Raw genomic sequence first — 24,488 nt, 5'->3', positions numbered from 1 at the left:
TGTAAATATGGAGAATTGTAAAGGTTTGCCATAAAATTATGATTCAGCGTTTAGGATGTACCGGCATGTCCATAATGCACCGATGATGTTGCAATCAGAAGGGATCATAGGAAAAGATGCATCAATGCATCTTGTAGTTGATCCAGTGCAAGATTGCAGAAGCTCGAAAAACTAGTGTTTTAGAGAGAAACAAAAAGGTTGTTATTTGAGCAAAAGAGCAAGGGAGAACAAACTGAGAGTAATTAGGATTTGTCATCACATAAAACTAGTGTTTTAGAGAGAAACAAAAAGGGGTTTCTCTTAGTATAATTCTAGAGATTGGGCAAATTTATCTTTGTATTCATCCTAGATAGTCTATATCGTTTAGTCTCTTGATCATGAGTAGAAACTCGAAAAAATGTTAGAATTATGATTGAAATTTAATTCTTGTATTGCTTTTGGAATTTAGTTGTAACAAAACTCATTGAAATAGTGAAACGGTCATTGTTGGACCGAACTGTAAGTCGCGAATAGAATAGAGTCGCTGAGAAACCAAGATGGTTTTTTTTTTTTTTTTTAAGGAAAGAAACCAAGATGGTTGTCACAGATGTTTCATCTACCTTATTATTTAAAATGAAGTTCCTTTTATAGAGCTAGCTAGAGAAGAGAGTCGTTGAGAAAAGAATCCTTAAAAAACATAGAGTACAACAATAATAATGAACAAAACAATGACGAATTCAAGAACAACAAAAAATAATTAAATACATAAGTCTAATAGACTTCTAGTTCTAACAATTTATTTGATCTTCATAAGCCATATAATCATGTCATGATTGTTTCTATCTTAGGAACCATCTCCAAAAAATTCAACTCATTCTTTTTACAATTCGTTTCCACAAGTGTATCCCTTTGTGTAGGAATTATAACACCCTCATGTTGTGCATTAAGGATGTTTTTGATTGTATCTTCACTCACACCAAAAGCAGCTGCAAGTTCAGGTCCCATCAATGTCTTCATAAGTGATGTAGAACCTACCAAAAACTGTGGCTTGTTCTTCTTTGAAGAAGTTGTGAATCCAAAGAAATCTAGTTGTTCACTACTTGATGCTATTTGACTGAATGCAAAGTATCTTGGTACAAAGAAAACATCTCCTTCTTTTATACTTGTGTCCATTGCATTGGTTCCATTTGGAAATATTATTTGAATTCTACCTGAACCTTTTACTACTATGCCATATTCGGTTGCCCTTGGATTTACATGTGGTGTCATCATCGATCCCTGCGATAAAAAATAATGTTATTTCATTATCGAATATGCGGTCATGGACGTTTATTTAAAAGAGTACTATGAATAATAAAATTTGAATTGTTTACAGTATGAGTGTGACCGCACAGTCAACCACATCTAGATAGTCCAATCAAGACCTTGAAAATTAAAATATCGTGTTTGAAATTTGAACTATATGATCTTGATTGATCGATCAAGATGTAATTGGTTGGATCTAGATTTTGTGCAATTGGAGAGAGGTGATTGCACTGCAGTCGGTCATATCTGGACCGTTTGATTAAGATCAGACGGTCCAGATTTTTAGCTTGAATTTTATATTTAAAAACAGTTAAAATATGGACTTTCCGATATTGATCGGACGATCCAGATGTCCTGACTGCATGTAGTGTGACTGGCTGACTGCACACGCTCCAATTCCGTAATTGGCTGTGTGCAGTAATGGACTGTGACTGCACACAACCTAGTTCATTGCGAATAACTATTGAACAATACTTGGCTTGCATACCGGTTTGAGATTGACGTGATAAATGCCAATGCCGGAACTTTTGAGAGGAGAATACTCGGAACCGTCTAGAGCAACGCTCCAACCATAACTATTTTTGAAATCTGGTTTTCTGTCATAGAGATTGCAAGAATGAGGTAATTTATGGGCAACATTGTCTCTTTTCTTGTTTTCTATCTCATCACCAAATACAGATTCCAATAGCTTCCTCCAAGACCAACTTGCTTTTTTCTCTACTTCTTCAATATCAACTTCATCTTCTTGATCTTGCATCATTTTCTTCATGTGGTGCAGTTTTTCATCCTCTTTTAGTTGAAGGAATTTGGTCCATAAGCTTGAGGCTTTGGAATGTGAATGGCCTACGTGCACAATTGGACCCTCATGTTGTTGAGTGAAAAGTTTCTTCAACTCTGATTCCGATACCTGTGATCGAGTTAACCATTGAACACATTAATTAATTTGCCAGCCATGAAACGCCAATACCACACTGACGTTAACACGTAGACACCAATAATAAATTGACAACATAGAAGTGATCGAGTGTCACCAAATACATAAATATTGTGTTGGTGTCAGATACCGACATATGTCAGCACAAACACACACCTTGATTGATATGTTAGAGGCTAGCTTTGTAAAAAAACAAATTGAGAAATGGAAAATTATTATTAATTAAAGTGATACTAACGAAGTTATTACTCGATTAGTTGTCTTACATTAAAAGCGGATTCAAGGACTTCAGGCTGGAATCCGGAAAGTACTGACACTGGATTGGATCCTCCTCCAATATAGAAAGACTGCAAACATATAAATCAACCATATTAATGAATTAATTAGCAAGATTAACAAAACTATATGTAAATGTATTGATTGATTATACAAATGCATATATATACCTGGAAAATGCCCAGTCCTAAACTCTCAGAGGGGTCAATGCTGCAAATAATATGAAGCTTTTTAGAATCCTTAGTATTAGACAAATAGAATGCAGAACCAGCTGGAATTTGATACACATCTCCCTTCTTCAATTTCCTCTCCGCCAATTTATTTTCATACGAGAATCCCACCTTTGCTTCTCCTGAAATCCATTTTCAAATTAACTCCTAAAAATCCTCAAATTTCCAACATACAATTATAGCTAGCTAGGAGTTACATCTTGAAGTTTCACATTTGATCTCGGGTTCTCCCTAGCGGCCCAACAAAGATATCTGAGTCTGGTTCTTCTTGGTGGGGGAGCGGGAGCGGATATTAGTGTTGGAACAAGGATGCAGAGAGTATCGCGCTTTGATAGAGTGGATGTTGGTATGCTATGTTAATGTTAATGGCAAAATTTAAAGTCCATATACATGATTGTTCCACCATGTTAGATAATTGAAGAAAAAGGTTTCAACATTTAGCCGGCCTACAAAGGACAATTGACATAGTCGACACAAATCACACAATATTGAGTGACATTCGAAAAGAATTGACAAGAAATTAGTTGACACTGGGTAAAGAAGGTCGCCAATACATATCCGACCGTTAAAGAAGGCATAAAAAGTTAATGGGCCGACAAAAATAGCATCGACAAATTTCTTGTCGGTCTTTACCTTTTAGGCACTAACATTTGAGGTACAGCATAATAACTACCACGAACGTGGCCTGTCACTAAATGTGTACGATGTAATTAGGGTTGGATACATACGATGTGAAGCCTACTCTTAAACTATAAACAAATCAAGCTATCATAATCAAAGTATGCCTTCCACGATTTACTTTTGTTTAAAAATCATCGGAAACGGTTAGTAGCTAGAGTCTGAACTCTATATTTGTAATATAGCAACCAATTTTTTTAGCACAATGTGATTTACATTGGAAAATCTAAAAGGACTAATGATATGATACCTGAAAGGACAAATAAGATGAGAGTGGAATCAAGATATTGAGGAACAAAAAGTGAGTTTGGTTCCATATCAATGAAACCAATGTGCAAACGTCTGTCAGAAATTCTACCACCATAACCCTCCAAAACTCTCATTTCTCCTGCATCAGTCTTCACCATACTCTTCGAATTTTCCAACAAGAACAATTTGTCTGACTTTGAAGAATTATCTACTTGATCTTCTACATCACATATTCCCATTGTCATGGATACACCATGACAAAGAATAAGAAGCATGATCAAAACGGTGGATCTGTTTCCCATAGTTTTTTCCTATTTTATTACAATTTGAAGGTAGCTTGAGTTACAAGAAAGCACAAGGAGAGTGTATATATATATATAGAAAATTATGTAAGAGACACGTGTGAGACATGTAGAAATTTAAGGATCTTGTGTTCTTATGGAGAGAAACATTGGATCAAGGACAGACAAAGTCTAATGATTGAAAACTTCTACTAATATTGCAACATTGATGTCTTACTTTATATGGCTTCTACTTTTTTTTTTTGACAGCCTATATGGCTTCTACTTAATTGTAACATTTTCTTTTTTATTGCCTTTTTAAAAACCAAATATATTTTTCGCGCATAATGAGACTAATTTTCTCAAAGTAATTGAAATTTATTCAAGGGATTGTCCTCTATCAACAAATTGTTTTTCTATACGTACCGATCAAGAATTGAACTTAGGACCAAATGGTTAAGATACCAATATCTATCATTTGTTTAACGCTATATATATGTTGGTTCTTATGATGTGATTGAAAAATGAGATAATCTTCTAATTATTTATTTTGAGTTAATTGTATTTTTTCTCTTCTATTTATCACACTCATAAAAATAATCTCTTCTATATTCATTAACTGATTAACTCCCTAAACTTCATTCTCTTTTCGAAAGAGTAGTGATGGACTTGGTGAACTCAATCAGCATCAACTAGAGTATTTAATTAATGGTGGTAAATGCATCAATATACTACTTCCGTCTTAAATTAAAAGTCATTTTGTTAATTTTACACACAAATTAGAAATTCTAGCTCAACTAAAAAAAAGTCGAAATTGTTTGACCGAATATTGTGATAGGGGATGGAACCCCGATCTGTCTATTTTGTGTGTTGAGTTTTAACATTTTGTCATTTCGTCCATTTTATATGTATCGAAAAGTATTAATATTTCGTTGAAATTATAAAAAGACTTATAATTTAAGACAATATTTTTCTTTCAAAATGACTTGTACATTATAATGTTATTTTTTTTTTGATGCAATAATGTGAGTTATTGAACATGTGCATATCATGTGCATATGATAGAAAAACCCATGATACAATATCTTACTTCTACAATATAGAATTAACTTTCATTTATAATTTTTATGTTAGCCATACTTTCATCAATATTATCTTACTTGTACATTATATATATTGGGAAGTCTTGTTAGGCATACTTGGTTATATTGTTCAATCTTCCATCTTGATGTTGCCTAGATTTGTCTTTTATATTGACATGCTATATATTTTGGAATGAAAATTTGAGTTCTGGTTGAACTATAACGGATCCAAAGCCACAAAGTCAAAAGCAAACCTTTGAAGAGGAAATTGGGCACACTCATGTGAGAACAATATTTTTAATGATTATATTAGGTGACCAAAAAGATGTTTATGATCCAAAATATCAATGTACACAAAAACACAAATACAATATTTTCCCTTTTAATCTTGAATATAGCAAATATTACATATGATGTCAAACATTCAACATTTTAAAGGATGGTTTTTATCTCATTTACCTTGTATAGATTGTGCAGTGTACTATAGATTCCAATAAACATCATTTTCTCCATAATGTCCGTCTGATTAATACTACATACATTACTCATAATTTAACATTTTCCGCCTCGTATTTATGGTAATTATATACATGAATATTTATCGAGATTATATTAGTATTTTTTTTCCTTCATATTTATACATTTTTCTTAATATGTGTAAAATGACGTACATCACTCATTTTGAGATGGAAAGAGTATAATTTTATTTTATAAAAACTGGGGAAGGGAAAAATTGTTATTAACAAAAACGATATTGATGAATGATGACTATTTTACAAATATCTCTAAGTGAATTTGAACTCGGTTCCGTGAAATTACAATGTCAAATTTTTACTACTGAGTTGACACATCATGGACAACTCTACAAAATTATTCTACTTAGGAGAATGTTATCTGAAGACTTCTGAAATGCCATATAATATATGATCTAAATTAAATCCATATAGTTCTTATTCTTCATGTCCAAAGAGGCTCCCACAATAAATTTGGGTTAGTGTTCTCCTCAAAGAAGTTGAGATTATTTTGATAATCACTGCTGTAGTTAGGACTAGAAATGAAATTGTCAACTGATTCTTGTGGTGATGATTCATTTGGAGTTTCATTCATTTCCATGTAAATAAGAGATAGTAGATTGGATTGTTGCAATTGCATGTTAATAAGTTCAGCTTGTGACTTAGCTAATTGTGCTTGAAGCTCATTGACTTGCTTTTGGAGGTGACAAATTGTACCTGCACATCCATATACAGGGTCTCTAATTCTTGCACTGGCTTCATAAACCATGCTGTTAACTGCATCAGCTCTTTCAGACTCTGGAAGTTCCTGAAAAAATGGAGAATAATTTCATCAATGAATGCTTAAATGTTATTGGTCCTCTCGGATTAGTCGACCCTTAGCTAGATACTGAGTTTTCAAAAGAAACAAAATGAATGCTTAAATGCTTGTTTTAATTGGTTGTGCTATACATTTAATGTCAAAAAACTAATGAGTTCTGGTAGTCTGAAGTTCGATTAAAAAATTTGCGAAGTCTTTGTCAAGGAATATTACTTAATTATGAAATTGAATTTTTCAGAAAATATTTTTGACAAATTAAATGTGTAATTGTCAACTATAATGTCTTGAAATATTAAATGAATTTCTTGTTGGAATTAATGTAGGGGGCCCACCACAAGGTATATGTTAAATTTAGGTTGATGAAAATTCATAAATTGGAGGCTTTTTGTCTCCAAAAATGGGACTATATTTCTTCTGCTAGAAAAATGGGGTTGATTCAAAAAAATAAAAAAGAAAAAAAAAGAAAAGAAAGAAGAGAACTTCTGATTAAGAAACTCTAAAACCATTATGGTTTATATGTGTACAATAAATTAGGTTAAAAATATATCTTTTAGATTTGATCGCTTTAAAATGATTAGAATGTAAAATAAGTAATCTTAAATATTACTCATTCCGTCTCATTATAAGTATTTCTCCTATAAAAAATTTATCTCGAAAAATTATTTGTCCTATTAGAATACCAATGTAGTATTTATTAATTATTTTTTTCACTAATATTTCATTTGTCTTAATTATAAACAAAATCTTATATTTTAGATTTATTGAATATCAAATGTTTTTGTTATTCAATTAACTAAAAATTAAAACTTTGCTTTGTACAATTTATGTCTCTGTCAAAGTTGAAATGTATCATTCAAATTTTAATTAAGGGTATAATACAAAATTAGGTATTTGGAGACCGATCTTATCATCTATTTGTTCCCAATAATATATACCATATATAGAAATTTATAAAATGGTCAATAATGATCTACTACACAGAAATGGTGAACTTCTTATCCTTTGTTTGTTATCACAAAAATGAAAAGCCACATGTCATTATATAGAGTATGATGCAGATCTTTAGGTAGTACTCCCTCCGTCCCAAATCTTTAGTCTTTTTACTTTTTTAGTTTTGTCCTAAAACTTTAGTCCTTTTAAGAAACCAATGCACATTTAGTGATACTTTAACATTTGCACCTTTACTAAAGTAAATATTAATTAATAAAGTAAGGGTAAAAATAATTTTACTTATTTTTCTTAATCTCCGTGCAAAACTCCAAAAAAACAAAAGTTTTGACACGGAGGGAGTAATATTTTACATGCAATATGCATGATGCCGTTAAAATAGACTATGTTGCATGTGGCCAAAAATAGACTATGTTGCATGTGGCCAAAAATGTGCATATTGTCTTGAAAAATTGTAAAAATCAAAACAGGTGAATACTGAATAGTTAGTATGTTTAAGTGGAATAAGATTCTTAGAGCATCATTATTGCAAAACAACAACGTCCTGAAAGGAGAGTTTTGTTTTATGAATTTTTTGGTATGATCTGTTTCTTGAAATTGTATTTCAGGATGGAGTTTTTTTTTTTTTTTTTGAAGGATTCAGGAAGGAGTTTTTTTTTTTTATGAAATACTGGAATTGTATTTTAGGAAGATTTTATTTTTTGTTTTTATGCAGTTTTTTTTTAATGCACAATTTTTTTTAATGTAATTTTATTTTAGGAAGAAGTTGATTTGTTGATGGGGCTTTTAATTTTAGGAATGAAATTTTTCGCATGCATTCACGTATTCAGTACATTTGTAATCGTTCAAACAAAACCAAACTATCAACATTTAAGTTTGGTTTTTTTAATTAAAAAAAATATATTTACATTCTCTAATAAGTAATCGATGTTCTAAATGCATGAAGAGAGAAAATCGCGATGGTAGGAAATTCAAATCTATTTATGTGGAATTTTGTAAATATCAGTTATAAGTTTGATAGAATAAGATACGATGATTTTGATAAAAAAATACGGATCCTGACTCTACTTAAAACTTTAACAAAATCACAAGGTTAAATGTAGTAATTTCGTTAATTTACCGTGGTTCCAAATATGTGCTAAGTAAATATGCTGTTGAAAATTAATAATCATGCAATGTTGATTAACTAAGATTTTGTAGGGCTATAACTATATTAGTAGCTACTTTAGGTAGTGTGGTCCTTACCTGTAAGATCTTAATGATGTTGCTAGCACCAAATACACGATGAGCAGTGGTAAATTTGGAAGGTTGAGTGGGAGGAAAATAAGGTGCCAACATACATTTTTCAGCACATCTTCTTCTCAAAATTTTGCAAGCAGCACAAGGACTCATGACAACTTGAGGAACCAAAGTTGGTTGTGAAGAAGTTGAAGAGTTAAAAAATAGAGGAGAGGAAATTGACGTGTTTGTAATTTTGTTTGTAACATTCTCCATTTTTTTCTTAAAATTGTATTTTGTTGTTTTGTGTTTGGTATATAGCTAGTTGTTGTTTGTGTGTTTTTAGGGGGGGTACAAAACAGGGGTTTAAGAGTGGGTTTAGAGAGTGTGGAGGTTGGGTTTAGAAGCCAAGAGAAGAGGGCTCTAATTTATAGAAAAAGAAAATGAGATGTTGGGGAGAATGGGGCACAGATATCAACGCCCGACTTAAGATAAGTACTACCATGAGACTTGTCAATACTCCCTTTGACTTTTATTCCGCGGAAATGAGATATCATCGACACATAATTATAAAGACTAATCTTAAACAACAATATCTCCTTACAATGTTTAACACTGAGTACTTTCTCAGACTTTAATTACAAGTAAATATTCATTTTTCATATTTAATAGTTATCTCTTGTATTAAGCTTATTCCGATACGCTAACCCTAAATCTAATTCTTTTTCCGCTCATTTTCCCTCTCATTTTAACCTTAAGTTTAATTCAAATAAATGTTAAAACAACTCAACAAGAATCGAACTTGTGATCTTTAAGAATTATTTGGTGCATTTACCACAAGGCTACATCAATAAATTTGATATAATTTGGTAACCATATGTAATAAATATGAAATCAATGCTTAATTTTGTTTAAATAGAAATCAACTCCAATTTTTTTTTATGTAATACACACTCAATTTCTTTTTATACAATTTTTTTTTTAAAAATAGAAATCAATTAATTTTTTTCCTCTCATTTTTCTCCCATTTTTTACATTAATTAATTTCCATTAGATTCTGGCAATATTCAGTTCCAAATTAATTTAAATAAGATGTATTATAGATTTGCATTTGAGTTATATATATTAATTGTCTTCTATTCATTTTATTCATCGTAATCATCTCAAGTTCAACTATTTCCAGTCATACACTTTATTTTTCTTGCAAATTTTGATCATGTCTCACAATTTAATTGAAACAAATATTGATATTCATTGTTTGAGAGGTGCATTGTTGTCATCCTTTGTTTCTTATATTTTTTTTCTTATTCACTTCATTTAGTAATTGTTTTCTTTATGGTATAATAATAGGGTCATTAGATCCAAATTTCATAACTGGTCAAGACAAATACACCAATGATGCATTTTTGTCACATTTTTTGTTTTCGCCACCAGTATCTGGCGCACTGTTACTCCAATTTTTCATATAGCTTTTAATATTAAAAATTTTCTACCGTATTTTTTATTGTTACATATTACATCTAATCAGACCATTCGTGCATAGGTCGAAAGTTCTAGTTTAATAAATCTAAAAAACGGAATATTTACTTATAATTACGGTGAGAGTAAGAATTAATTTGGTACTCCAAAGTCTCAGGTTCGATTCTCTGATACTAATTTTGGTGAGCTAGTCCATATACCGAGTTAAAAAGTAAAAATTATGACTTTAAATGGGTCCCCGTAAGTAGGCGGTGGAGATGATCCCTGATGAGTCTTCACCCGTCACTATTTTTAGAGTATTTTTAATTAAGTTTTTAATATCATTTTATTAGTTTAATGTTTAATTTAGAGTCATTTTAAATAAATTACAATTTTTGGTTTATTGAATCAATTATGTCATTTTCTCTATTAATATATATTTTGTGTAGCTTTTATTTTGTGAAGTTACTTACTCATTATTTAGTGTGTCATATGATGAGCAAAGAGGGAGTTAACTATTGTAATATGATGGGCTTATCTAAAAAGAAAAGAAACGTGGACTTTATGCTTGTGTGGCCCAACATGAAACAAGGAGGTTTCTTTGGTTATTATAAGCAAGAGGAGCTGGAGACAGGCCAGGGGGTTACGCAGAGAGAGAGAAGGAGCTGCGCAGGAGATCACGTCCAAAAGGAAGCACATCACGTACAGTACAACAACAACAACAAGAGCATCACGCACGGCAGTAGCAACAAGCAGGATCATCATGTTATCCGGTTTTGTTTTATTTTCTATGTTGTTTATTGTCACAGTTATGTCTAGCTAAATTCTATTGATTGATCCTTAGGGGATTTTGATTATTATTTCTCTTGAACAATGTGATTATCATTTGATATGATAAATGAATTACGAAATTAGTTTCTTCAATTATTCTTTGTGCTTAATGCTTTACATGACTTGATCAATTGTGTGATGATTTCAATTATTTGTTTTACTATGACGATAGGAATGAATGATCGATCTAGGAATGATTGATCAATTAACTTTCACTTAAGACATTTCGGATTGTTAATTGAGATTAAAAGATTAAAGGTTGTACACCTCAATTGATCATAGATTACCTAAGACATTAGGAATCGATGATCAAGGGAGAGGATTATGTTACCAAGACATTGGGCATAATCATTTTTGATTTAATCTAATCGTGAAACTAAATTGAGTAAATTCGTAATCATACATGAAATTACCAAGAGAAGTAGTAATTAGATGAACCAAAGGGATCAATTGTTTTTCTTCCATCAATTTGAATCCCAAGTTATTTCTAAGTTTATGATAAAAATTCAAACCAAGTTAAACTCCCCCCTTTGCATTTTAATTATTAATCCTAAATTAATTTAATTGTTTTGTCGAGATTGAAACAATCCCTGCGGATACGAACTTTATAAATTTTATTACTTGACGACTATTTAGTACACTTGCTAAATTTCTATCAAGTTTTTGGCGCCGTTGCCGGGGATTGTTGATTAATTTTGACAAGGCAATTTATTTTACTTAGGATTTTTTTTTTCTTTCTATTATTTTCATTTTATTCTTGTATATATAAATTTTCTCTTTATGTCTTCTTTAGTTTTTTTTTGCTGCTGAAAATTTTCTCTAAGTTTTGTAGCAATGAAATGGATTGATAATAGATTGGTTGATTCCAAAGAAATAAATATCATTTATTATCAACTATGTTTACTATCTTATGCACAAGAGAGGTTGGATGCAAAGATTTCGAGATTGAAGGCGAGAAGTGATTTTTGTGGAGCGAATCATCACAATGACTATTGTGAGGAGTATTGTTTGAAGGAAAAAGAGCGTGAAGTGATCAACATTGATTACAACTTTCAACTCAAAAAGATTTTGGATGAATTTTTGAGGTCAAATCAAGGTTCATTTGATGGATTTGAAGTTGAGTGTGGTAATCTTGTTGAAAAGGCAAATGAGTCCGAGAAGTTGGTTAAGATGAAGATGAAACATCATGCTATTGGAGAAGAAGAAAAATTGAAAGACAAAAATAATGGCATGAGAAGAGTGAAGAGCATAGATCTTTATGTGACATTTGAGTCTCAACAAATGGAGATTAGAGCAAAAAGTCTCTTGCAAAAGAAGTTTCAACCTTCTCCAAGGTGGGAGAGTGCTTGTTCCAAAAGCTTAGTTGTTGGAAGATGGAAACATTTGCTTCTCTATGCTAAGTTCATGGAATTCTTAACCAACAAGCGGAAAAAGAAGGATGACGTGTTCTTTTTGACATATATGCCACCCTAACAAAGGTTGAGGCGTCAAGCTAATGACGTTAAAGAAGCGCTTCTTGGGAGGCAACCCAGGATAGTGTGATTGGTTGGTGCTAATAGAAAACAAAGCAATGGATTGCCAAGTTAAAAGGCACGTGGGCCTTATGCCATCAGGGGATCCGATCCACCAAGAGAAGAGAAAAGCTTTATATCAAAGAACAACACAAGACATCAAGGGACGAAAGCTACGCAGAGAGAGAAAGAGGGGAGACGACGACGGGAACAGGAGCCAACCCAATGGGGGAATGAAGGAATACATCATGGATCTTTAAGCATGGAAAGTGATCTCGTTGGGCACTATTCAAGCTCCTGCTTTGGTTTTATTTTCCCTTTTCCATTCCCTTTTCCATTGTTTTATTTTTATTTTATTATGAGTAGCTAAATTTCCATGATTGGTCCTTAGGGGATTTTAATTGTTATTTTTCTTGAACAATGTGATTATCATATGATATGATCAATGAATTACGAAGTTAGTTTCTTTGATTATTCCTTGTGCTTAATGCTTTGCATGACTTGATCAATTGTGTAATGATTTCAATTATTTGTTTTACTATGACGATAGGAATGAATGATCGATCTAGGAATGATTGATCAATTAACTTTCACTTAAGACATTTCGGATTGTTAATTGAGATTAAAAGATTAAAGGTTGTAAACCTCAATTGATCATAGATTAACTAAGACATTAGGAATCGATGATCAAGAGAGAGGATTGTGTTACCAAGACATTGGGCATAATCATTTGAGATTTAATCTAATCATGAAACTAAATTGACTAATTTGTAATCATACATGAAATTACCAAGAGAAGTAGTAATTAGATGAACCAAGAGGATCAATCGCTTTTCTTTTATTACTTGGAATCCTAAGTTATTTCTAGTTTATGATTAAACTTCAAACCAAAGAAAACCCCCCTTTTATTTTCGTCCTAAATACGATACAATTGTTTTGTCAAGATTGAAACAATCCCTGCGGATACGAACTTTATAAATTTTATTACTTAACGATAAATTAGTACACTTGCTAATTTGTTACCAATCCCCTCAAATTACTTGATCATTGGACTGGATACTCCAAAGTTTACAACACTTACGTATCTTTTATTTAACGCATTCGTAGTTAGAATGTCGATTTATATATGTGTATGGAGATCCTTGCAAGAATAAGGAGGAGATGAATACATTCTACTCTTACCCTATCCATACGCCGACTCTTATTTACAGTCGAGTCGATGTGAGATTAATTACTATTCGCAGTTGAACTCCTACGTTGGAAAAATTAAGAAAAATGAGGTCAGGGTTGAAATTAGTTGTCTTACGTGGCTGCATTGCCTCTCATATATATGTTCTTACTTCTATGTTAGGTTTTTGGATTGTGATACTTCTCTTTGGCAGCTTGTATGAAAACTCATCCTATAACTTTGAAAAACCCCATTTTATTGACAATATATATCCTGCCTGTTCCTTTATTTTAACTTCTTCTTTTACTTCAATGCAAGATTTTATAAATTAATTGAAATAACACAACAAAGGAAATTTTTTTATAGGGAAAATTAAATTAAATACTTGCATATTATATGCCTAGCTAGCTAGGCCTAGTAAATTTGACTATAAATTCATGAATGAGTCTATGATTCACATTCTACACGTCTTAGTATTCATCTTCCAGATTTATTGGACTCAGATCATAGTAATTCCAACTCATAAAACCCCAAAAGTCACAATCTTATTAACATGTTTAAAGACAATAACTTTTATTTTGTGCAAAACAAAAGGGTGGATTAGACATTAAAGGCATTTCCCATATCCACTTTTGTTTGTGTTCGATTTTTTCTTCTCTTGCCGTCAAACCTTATCATATAGTAAACAATATACATAGCAGCCTCCAAGGATAAAAGATAAATCAATCGATTATCTCCACTCTCTCTTGTTAGAACTATAGCTAGTTCGAGTAGAGTTATTGGTGAAACTCGTTTATATTTTTTTTGACAAAAAGTATAACGGATAAACTTGCTAGTATATCATTGTGAACGAAATTATACATCCAACAACTCAACAATTTTGATAATATGGGACTCAAATACAATTTTAATACCCACCTTCATGTCTAATACGGATTATGAGTCCATTCTCACATTTTTATATTTTTAAAATGGATTAAAAATGTTGTAAAAAAAAAAGATGTTAAAAATGTATTTGTGAATTTACCCTGTAAAGACCCAATTTTATTTTGTTGGTCCAATTTTTTTTAGCTCACATGTCAAAACAAACAACTTTTCTCACCTCCACCTTCGATTAATTTAGTTTTTGGTTGTAATATTAAAGATATTTTATTATTTGAAGTAGAATTTGATGATATTGGAGATGAATATAGCAATGAAGTAGCATTGTAGGAGAATTGAACTTTTGAAGAGAGTAACCCTAGTTGTTTTTATGGTTACTTTTAACTTATTACTTTAAAAACTTATGAATGTTATTTGGATGTTTATATTGATATGGTGGAGTAATTTGATATATTTTACTTTTATAATTAAGTTAATATTTTAAAATATTGTCGTGTTTATAGTATTAATATTGTCACGTGAGCATAGCTCAAGGACATTGCATTATATATACAAGGGACCAGAGTTTTAATCCCGATCATCCCATTTATCCATCTTTAAGAGTGAGATTTTCAACCACTTGACAAAAAAAATAAGGCTTAAATATCACATTGATCCCTGTATGTTTCTGTTTTTTTTTTTTGTTTTAGTTCCTGTATTGTTTTTTTTTTGTTTGTTTAAAAAAGTCTCTGCAAGTGCAAATCATGTTGGTTTTCGTCCCTCTTGTCAACTGCCTTCCAAAAAACGCTGATGTGGCTAACGGTTTGACATGTGGCAACTATGATGTGACAAATGAATGACCAAAATCAAAATTTTTAGATTAATGAAGGACAAAAAAAACAATTTTTTTCTTAAAAAAAGAAAAAAAAAATTAAAATCCTTATATATATATATATATATATATATATATATATAAGAGCTTCACGTTTTTTACTTTTTTTTTTAATTAACAAAAAAAACAAAATTCTTTTTTACTTTACTTATTCCTTATATATAGTTTAGGGTTTCAAATAGATATATATCTATATATAAATAGGATACAAAAAAATTTGATGTGGACTTTTCAGAATATCAATTAATATCCTTGATTTTTTTTTTTAGCAACAAAAATAAGGCATGTCTTTTTTGCATTTTCTTATATATACATAATTTGCATAATATTTTCGAGTCGATATCCCATTACATAATATTTTTAAAAACATGAAGCTCTTATATATACTAGCGGGGGGCTAGACAGACACGTTCCGCGCCTGTCTGTGTCTAACTTATGTAAAAAAAAATGTCTTATGTTATGGTGAGTTTGTTAATAAAAGATTTTTGGTGTTATGGTGAGTTTGTTAATAAAAGATTTTTGTTGCTAAAAAAAATAAGGGTATTGTTGGTATTATAAAAAGTCGACACAAAAAAAACAAAAACATACAAAAACTAATGTGATATTTAAGCCAAAAAATAATTAATATTATTTTAATTTTTGAAAAACTCGTATAATTTTATGATTCAAGTTTATCTAAGTAAAAGTGTAAAATGAGTTGAGGTAAAAACTCATTAGCAGTAAGAGATTATTCATGTATTTGTAATAATTGTATTTGTATCTATCTTGATTTCATATAAGTGAAACGGATCATGGTAATCCAATCGCACGTGCGTGTTTGTACCTTGTGTTTGAAGTTTTGAACTTGTGCTAATCAAATGGAGACAGCACAACGCCTTAGTTACCGAATTTAATCAAGTATTGAATTTACTTCGAAAAAATAGTACTAGTATTAGTATAATGTAAAGATGAGGAATGGAGTCTTTGTATAAAGTTCATAAACAACCAATACCGCGTTACTCGTAAGTATGATCTACACTAACCTATATGATGTATCAATGATTCAATGTCATGTGCGACAAGTGGCAAAGGTTTGAATAAATAAGGAGGAAAAGGTTTGAATATATATAAGTAGGAAATAAATGATTTATGTGTTTATTATGGAAACTTATGTCAATAAGTGGCAAAGGTTTGAATATATGAGTAGGAAATGTTTTATCACATGTGTCTGCGTCTATTATACAAACTTATGTAAAAAAAAATTCTTATATTATGGTAAGTTTGTTAATAAAATATTTTTGCCGTTAAAAAAAAATGTCTTATATTATGATGAGTTTGTTAATAAAAAAATTTTGCTGCTAAAAAATAGTAAGGGTATTGTTAGTATTATAAAATGTTCGCACCAAAAAATTTATATCCTTTTTATATATAGGTATAAATTATACTGCCATATATTCTTAGGTTAAAATTTTGTATGTTTGTCATCATTACCTCTTGTGGTGTTTATGAAAGCGTAGAAAACGAAATTTTTTGGAATGATATTAAAATAATTTTTGCATGATGTTAATTAGTTAAGCGATCAATATAAAATTAATAAATAAGTTAAGGTATCAATTATTCAATTTAGTTATAATAATAATAATAATAATTAGCATTTTCATGATAATAATAATAATAATAATAATAATAATAATAATAATAATAATAATAATAATAATAAGAAGGTGATATTTATTAATTGGGGTTACTTTACTAAGGCCACCTCTTAGTTGACAAGTGCTATAATATGTATTTGGGGTTTCTACTTTCTACTCTCTAACAACCACCTAATGACTAATATAGATGGAATGAAATATGGAAGAATTTCAGTAGTAAATCATGTCTTTTAGCGGAAAATAAGTGTATATATTTTGTGTCTGCATGCGTGCGACTAAGCTCATTGGCCACGAGGTAGGGCAAGGTTGGTGTAGAGTCGTTCAACTCGTTTATCACACAAGAAAATCGGATGGGAGGGAGGGTCTTATATTATAGTAATCATCATAGCATTATTTAAATTGCAAATTTCCAAAATTCTACTATATGTACTATTAACACTCTTGATTTATGATATGATATGATTACTATATACTACTAAATTTGTAACACATTTTCCACACACTTTTGAAAAAAAATGTAGATCTTTATACTAAATTTTTAAGGGTAATTTGATCACACTTTTTTTTCCCAAGGATTTGATCACATTTTTTTTAGTTGGGTTCGTCTATAGACTTGATACATTACTTTTTTAATGTAGTAAAAAAATCAAATGTTTTTATAATAGTGGTCGGAGGAGTAAATATATATCAATTAAATTCTATTAAATAATAGTACTAATCCAAAAAAATTATATTTAAGATGAAGGAAAAGTATACAGTCTATTGGATGATAGACAAATATCACTGGGTTGGATCAAAATATTTGGCCAAGAACAACCACACAATTGAGAGAGAAAAATTATCTTTAGTCCCCTCAATATGCTCTAGGGGCCATTGAAAGAGGCACCACATTTTTACCAAAAACCATACGATAATGGATTTATAGGTCTTTCATTTATATGTTATTCAACCTCAACTATTTCATAAAATGTGAGACTTTAAACTCACTTCAAATATCATAATAGCATCCCCTCAAGTGTAAGACTCTCTGCGTCCGTGATACAACACTAGGAATCTCTCTCGCTCTCCCTTCAAGTCGAACCAAACTTTGATATCAATGTTGTGATATGTCAGGTGTGAATTAAAATCTCAAATTAAATGGAAAAGTTGAGGTTGAACAACGTATAAGAGATGGGACACATAAACTCAATGTCTTAATGTTTTTGGTAAAAATGCAATGTCTCTCTGACTGTTTTGATTAATTTTGACGCAATGTGTTGATCCAACTTAATGAGACTCTCATGATATTCAACAATGACATCAGAGTTCACTTTGAATTGATGGAATAGCGTCGAGGGAATTCCATCATATAGAAGAGTTGAGTTTGAGTAATATATAAAATAGAGAACCTATATAAACTGAATATTTTAATGTTTTTGGTGAAGATGTTGTGTCCAACGTTACTTTTGTGTAGTTGATCTTATTTCAATATGTTGATTCAATCCGGTGAAGCTCCCTTCATCCAAACACATGGAGTGAGAGAGTTTTTATTAGATAAAAGAGTTGAGTTTAAACAAACATAAAAAATGAGACTTGTAAATTTAATATCTTAAGATTTTTGTGAAGATGTAATATTCATCCTAATTTGCGTACATAGTTGCTCTTAGTCTAATTAATATATTAATATAACATAGTAAGACTCTCCCATGATTCAACACAATGTAAGTCTAATATATGAAATTGTTGTGAATTGTTTAATAAAATCACACCAATAATCTTGATGTGTGGAGCAAATCGAATAAGCAATCAAAATGTAGAAATAGCAATAATAATCATGAACAAAAGATAAACAATAAAACTGTAAAGAACACGAAGCAAATGTTTACCTAGTTCAGTCAAAACTGACCTACTCTGAGGGAGAGAGTCACTATCTGTTCCACTATCAATGAAAAGTTCGATTACAAAGATTCAATACAAGAGTTGCAAGAATTTAGCCTTCATCCTAAATTCTACCTTTTTCCTGAATCTCTCCTCGTGACCAAGAGATTCAATCAATAAGTGTTTACAAGGTGATGAATCAATCCCCAACCCTAGAGTATGCCCAAGAGAAGTTCTCTAATAAACCCTAGTCTTTTGTTGGCTTTAGAAACCCTAAAATCACCTTACAAATATCAGAAAACGTGACATATATATATTACTGCGCAGTTTTCTGCCCGGGCACAGCTTTTTTCACCTGGGGCGCATATTTCGCCCGGGGCACGGGAATTTTCGCCCGGGGCGCAAAAACAGAAAGTCAGCTCCTGTTCTGCTGAAATTTTCGCCTGAGGCACCAAATTTTCGCCCGAGGCGCCAAACCGGTAATATTTGTTGTCTTCCTCGTTTTCAGGGCAAATCCCAATATAAATATTAGACTTTCGAACTGAGAACGACCGACACCTGAATTTACATTTAACTTTCAAATGAATTTACATTTAACTTTCAAAAATTTGCGAGTTCCACGTGGAACTTTATTGAAGGGAGTTGTCCCAAGGCATTGGTCATCGTCATTTGTCCTATCCAGGGCCGGCCCTGTGGGTGTGCAAGGTGTGCCACCGCGCAGGGCCTCAAACATTTAGAGGGCCTCCGATTGTTTATATCGGTTTATTAAAAAATTTATATATATAAAAAAAATTAATGACTTTGTTACTACAAAAAATATTTTATTACTCAAGAAAAAGAAAATTTAATAGATACACTTTTAATTTTATAAGTAACTTGCGGTTGTTGTAAAAAACGAAGCAACATTATAAGAAAGTTTTTTTTTTTCCGAAAGAAATGTAAAGTTGATAATGATATTAGATTGAAGATGTATTTTAATGTTATTGATTAAAATATGTTGGTTTTACATGTTATTTACTATGATGACTATTTTTTATGTTATTTATAATTTAAATAGAGAATGACTTTTTAAAAAAAATATTATATTTTTATTAAAAATTCATTTTTAATTTTCAAACAGGGCCTCCAAATACTCGGGACCGGCCCTGGTCCTATCATGGGACCTTGGAACGCAAGTCATATATATGTAATGATTGGTCGTATTACTACTTTGTAACATAACATGCCTCGTTGTGAATTTGCAAGAGCATTTGCTAGTAGTAGTAGGTAACAGTACCATTCATGATTACTAGTGGTAGTTTTCAATTCAAATTCAACATTATCAATTAGAAATTTTGACAACGTGATTAATTTACATTGAATTATAGGTTGTCACTATAATATTTCAACACTAAATTTGTATGCAAAATAAGAATTTAACAGTTGTAACGAGAGTGTAAACAATGTAAATTAAAAATAATTTCATCAATATAACGTAACAAATAATAACCAAACAAACAATTGATTACCTGACCAAACCATAGATAATGAGCAACATGCTGCTCGTATCGAGTCAGAAGACTCGTATCGATCGACCCTCCAGGTCAGCCCTGCTGCTCAGGCACTGTCGGCAAAAGCTCATCGTGATCTGACTCCCCCTAACGCTGTAGAGACTCTGCATGTCCGGATCTGCGCTACCTAATTCTCCCGTCTACTCCTCTGGTGCGCACCACTGAAAAAAAATAATTAAAAAACTCACATTGAACCGGTGCACTTTGAAACAAGTGTGCCGGTATGTAAATTTAAATTAAAACGCCGAAAGCATATCGGTACACTTTTGTTGAAGTGTGCCGATTTGAAAACGTTACCGGTACACTTTTTTGAAGTGTACCGATATGAATATTTATACCGGTACACTCACATGAAAGTGTACTGGTATGAATATGCATACCGGCAAACTTGAAAAAGTGTATCAGTATAGTTTTTCAAACCGGCACACTTCAAAAAAGTGTATTATTTCAGTTACTCTCTCAATTGCGTCTCACTCACACCGGTACACTTTTTTTGAATAGGGTAGAGAATGATTTTTTTTTTACAATTTTATATTATATATGAGCGCATATTTATCATTTCAAATCCAATTGTTGAGGTAGAATGAAAATTGTTGTGGTAGAAATTTTTTTTTTTCAAAAGAGTAATATTAATGATTGGTCGTATCACTACTTATAACATAACATGCCTCGTTGTGAATTTGCAAGAGCATTTGCTAGTAGTAGTAGTAGTAATAGTATTAGTACCATTTTCATGATTACTAGTAGTAGTTTTCAATTCAAATTCAACATTATCAATTAGAAATTTTGACAACGTGATTAATTTACATTGAAGTATAGGTTGTCACATTTTGAAGAGTTAAGCCATTGCTTAAAATTAGGCCACATGATTAAGATTTATTTAAGGATAAAATTTATTTACAAATAATCACCAGGTTGTTATTAGGAAAAGTTAAGCTATTCGTTCCCTAAGTTCTTAGTGCTACTAAAAGCATAAAATTAGACCTACGTGATTAAGATTTAGAGTTCGCGCCTCCTATCATTCTCGCACGCCCCGAGTTATAAATGGACCACTTAATTATTGTTTTAGATAAATATTGGAAAATTTCTCATCCCACCTACCAACTTTCTCACCACACTCCTGAAAATTCTATTTTTGTCTTTGGTCAAAAAATTCGGAACGCGTTTTCCGAAATTTTTTTGCCTTTAAAAACAACTTCGAAATGTGTTTTCCGAATTTTTTCCAAATTTGAACTAAAAAAATTCGTAAAACGCGTTCCGAATTTTTTGACCAAGGGCAAAAATGGAATTTCCAGAGGATGGGTGAGAAAGTGGGTAGTGGGATGAGAAATTTTCTAAATATTGGACCACTGATTTGTAGTAGTGACCAAAAGCTGATGAATCACCTAAGCCCATATGCATGCAAATGACTTTACTGTAGGATACAGTTCATCTCTGATTAAGGAGACCTTTATGAAAGATCATTTCTCTCCCGACCCCCATATTTCTTTTATACCCCCAAAAATCTCATTTTGTCTCTTGCGATTTAAAAAAAATTTGCCAAAAAACTTCGGTTTATATTCACCGAAGTCAAATATTAGACCATTTCGGTAACTGCGAACCGAACATTAGCATTTTCAGTACACAGAAACCGAACGTCAACTTGTTCGGTACCTGCGAACCAAAATATCCTAGATTTCGGTACGTTGTTATCGAAATTTTCATTGGGTCGCTTATTAGGCCATTTTCGGCGGAAGTTTAACGAAATAATTTTTTTTTTTTGATAAGCAAAGTTTAACGAAATAATTGTTTCGGTACCTGCGACCCGAAATGTCTCAGATTTCGGTAAGTGGTTACCGAAGTTTATCATCATGTCAAATTCCTTCGATTCGTATAAACCGCAGTAATCCAAAGACAAAAATGGAAATTCAAGAAGTAGAAAAGAAATAATGGCGGGAGAGAAATGATCTTTATGAAATGGTGCACCTTCATATTTACATTACCTTTTGGTGTCCTCCTTAAAGAAATCATTGCATTACATTTATCTCTCCTTAGTTTTCTTCTATCTTTAGGCAAAGTATTTTCACTCCCCTCAATTGAGTCAGAGCAATATTTTTTCTCGCCTTTGAATTGGAAAGTTGTATTTTTTTTTTTTTAACTCTCAAATTTTTTAAAGAAAAAAGAAATACTTGTAATCTAGTGTTTATCCGAAAGTAAGTAAAGTTTGTTTAAACATTACACTAGTCAAAATTTAAACTCAAATTCTCCGAAATAATCTATACATGTACATGAAGCTCAAGAACAGAACCACTGCATTGTGATCTCAGTCATTCATTATAAAAAATAATTTATCAAAAAATTGACCAGAATTCTTGAATCGTATAGATGTTTCATCTTGACTATTGCTAAGTTAAAAAGGAACTTCCATCTATGATGGATGACCTTGTTTCTGCCCAAAGGAAGATTCTTTAATGCTCTTTTAAGAAGAATTTTATCAAAGAAATTAAAGTAAATCAATTTATTGCCTATGTTTCTGAGAAATGTGCATATCATCACGATGAAGCACGTGTTGCCCAATTCATGATGATATGCATATTCCTCAGAAACATAGCAATAAATTGATTTACTTTAATTTCTTTGATAAAATTCTTCTTAAAAGAGCACTAAAGAATCTTCCTTTGAGCAGAAACAAGGTCATCCATCATAGATGGAAGTTCCTTTTTAACTTAGCAATAGCATATAGAATTTACTCTTTATTGATGAATTATTTGAATCGAATAGATGTTTCATCTCGACTATTGCTAAGATAAAAAGGAACTTCCATCTATGATGGATGACCTTGTTTCTGCTCAAAGGAAGATTCTTTAATGCTCTTTTAAGAAGAATTTTAAGAAATTAAAGTAAATCAATTTATTGCCTATGTTTATGAGAAATGTGCATATCATCACGATGAAGCACCTGTTGCCCAATTCATGATGATATGCATATTCCTCAGAAACATAACAATAAATTGATTCACTTTTATTTCTTTCATCAAATTCTTCTTAAAAGAGTAGTAAAGAGTCTTCCTTTGGGCAGAAACAAGTTCATTCATCATATATGGAAGTTTCTTTTCAACTTAGCAATAGCATATAGAATTTACTCTTTATTGATGAATTATTTGAATCGTATAGATGTTTCATCTTGACTATTGCTAAGTTAAAAGGAACTTCCATCTATCCTGCCCATAGAAAGATTCTTTACTTTTCTTTTAAGAAGAATTTTATCAAAGAAATTAAAGTGAATCAATTTATTGCCTATGTTTCTGAGAAATGTGCATATCATCACGATGAAGCACGTGTTGCCCAATTCATGATGATATCCATATTCCTCATAAACATAGCAATAAATTTATTCACTTTTATTTCTTTCATCAAATTCTTCTTAAAAGAGTAGTAAAGAATCTTCCTTTGGATTTTATCAAAGAAATTAAAGTGAATCAATTTATTGCCTATGTTTCTGAGAAATGTGCATATCATCACGATGAAACACGTGTTGCCCAATTCATGATGATATGCATATTTCTCAGAAACATAGCGATAAATTGATTCACTTTTATTTCTTTAATCAAATTCTTCTTAAAAGAGTAGTAAAGAATCTTTCTTTTGGCAGGAACAAGTTCATCCATCATATATTGAAGTTCCTTTACAACTTAGCAATAGCATATAGAATATTGATGAATTATTTGAATCGTATAGATGTTTCATCTTTGATATGGTTTTTTGTGTTTTTGTATTGCGGAATTTGGTGAGATATAATTTTAGGGAGAAAACTCTCCTCAAATATAGGGTTATATGAAGAATACTAAAGTTCTTATTTTATTCATTATGCTTATGGCTCTATATATAGAGCTACATAAAAACAAATCATATATTTTTAAAACAAAACTAATCCTATAATAAATTCTAAACAAATCTTAAATATTCTAAATAGAAATATAAATCATAAAACCTAATATTATCATATTTTAAATATAAATCTAAATAATATTTAAATCTAAGATCTTCAGAAGATATTTAAGCATATTATTCTCAACACTCCTCTTTGACTGAATATCTTTTGTGCGTATCCAATCTGAGCTTCTTGAAAAATTATTCTTCTTGTTTTGATTCTTCTTCTTATCGCAAGCTTTAGCATCTTTGTGCCTTGTGGACTTCATGGTAGAAACATTGTATTTGTTATGACTTTTAGGTGAT

The 24,488-nt window shown here is 31.1% G+C and overlaps 2 protein-coding genes across 2 annotated transcripts; both read right to left on the bottom strand.

Moving 5' to 3' along the window:
- Window positions 1–801: 801 nt before the first annotated feature.
- Window positions 802–3,953, bottom strand: LOC123896614 (vicilin-like seed storage protein At2g28490). The gene is made up of 5 exons (XM_045946985.1): window positions 3,653–3,953; window positions 2,665–2,846; window positions 2,485–2,565; window positions 1,772–2,191; window positions 802–1,257 (listed from the first exon to the last, which is right to left on the bottom strand). The coding sequence occupies exons 1-5, from the start codon at window positions 3,951–3,953 to the stop codon at window positions 802–804; spliced, it is 1,440 nt and encodes a 479-aa protein (XP_045802941.1).
- A 1,962-nt stretch (window positions 3,954–5,915) lies between these two features.
- LOC123893987 (LOB domain-containing protein 1) lies at window positions 5,916–8,898 on the bottom strand. The gene is made up of 2 exons (XM_045943842.1): window positions 8,540–8,898; window positions 5,916–6,334 (listed from the first exon to the last, which is right to left on the bottom strand). The coding sequence occupies exons 1-2, from the start codon at window positions 8,786–8,788 to the stop codon at window positions 5,972–5,974; spliced, it is 612 nt and encodes a 203-aa protein (XP_045799798.1). The 5' UTR covers window positions 8,789–8,898; the 3' UTR covers window positions 5,916–5,971.
- Between the last annotated feature and the right edge of the window lie 15,590 nt (window positions 8,899–24,488).

This window comes from Trifolium pratense, linkage group LG7, assembly GCF_020283565.1.
Source record: "Trifolium pratense cultivar HEN17-A07 linkage group LG7, ARS_RC_1.1, whole genome shotgun sequence".
Lineage (NCBI taxonomy): Eukaryota > Viridiplantae > Streptophyta > Magnoliopsida > Fabales > Fabaceae > Trifolium > Trifolium pratense.
This window is presented reverse-complemented; position numbering and strand designations above follow the sequence as displayed.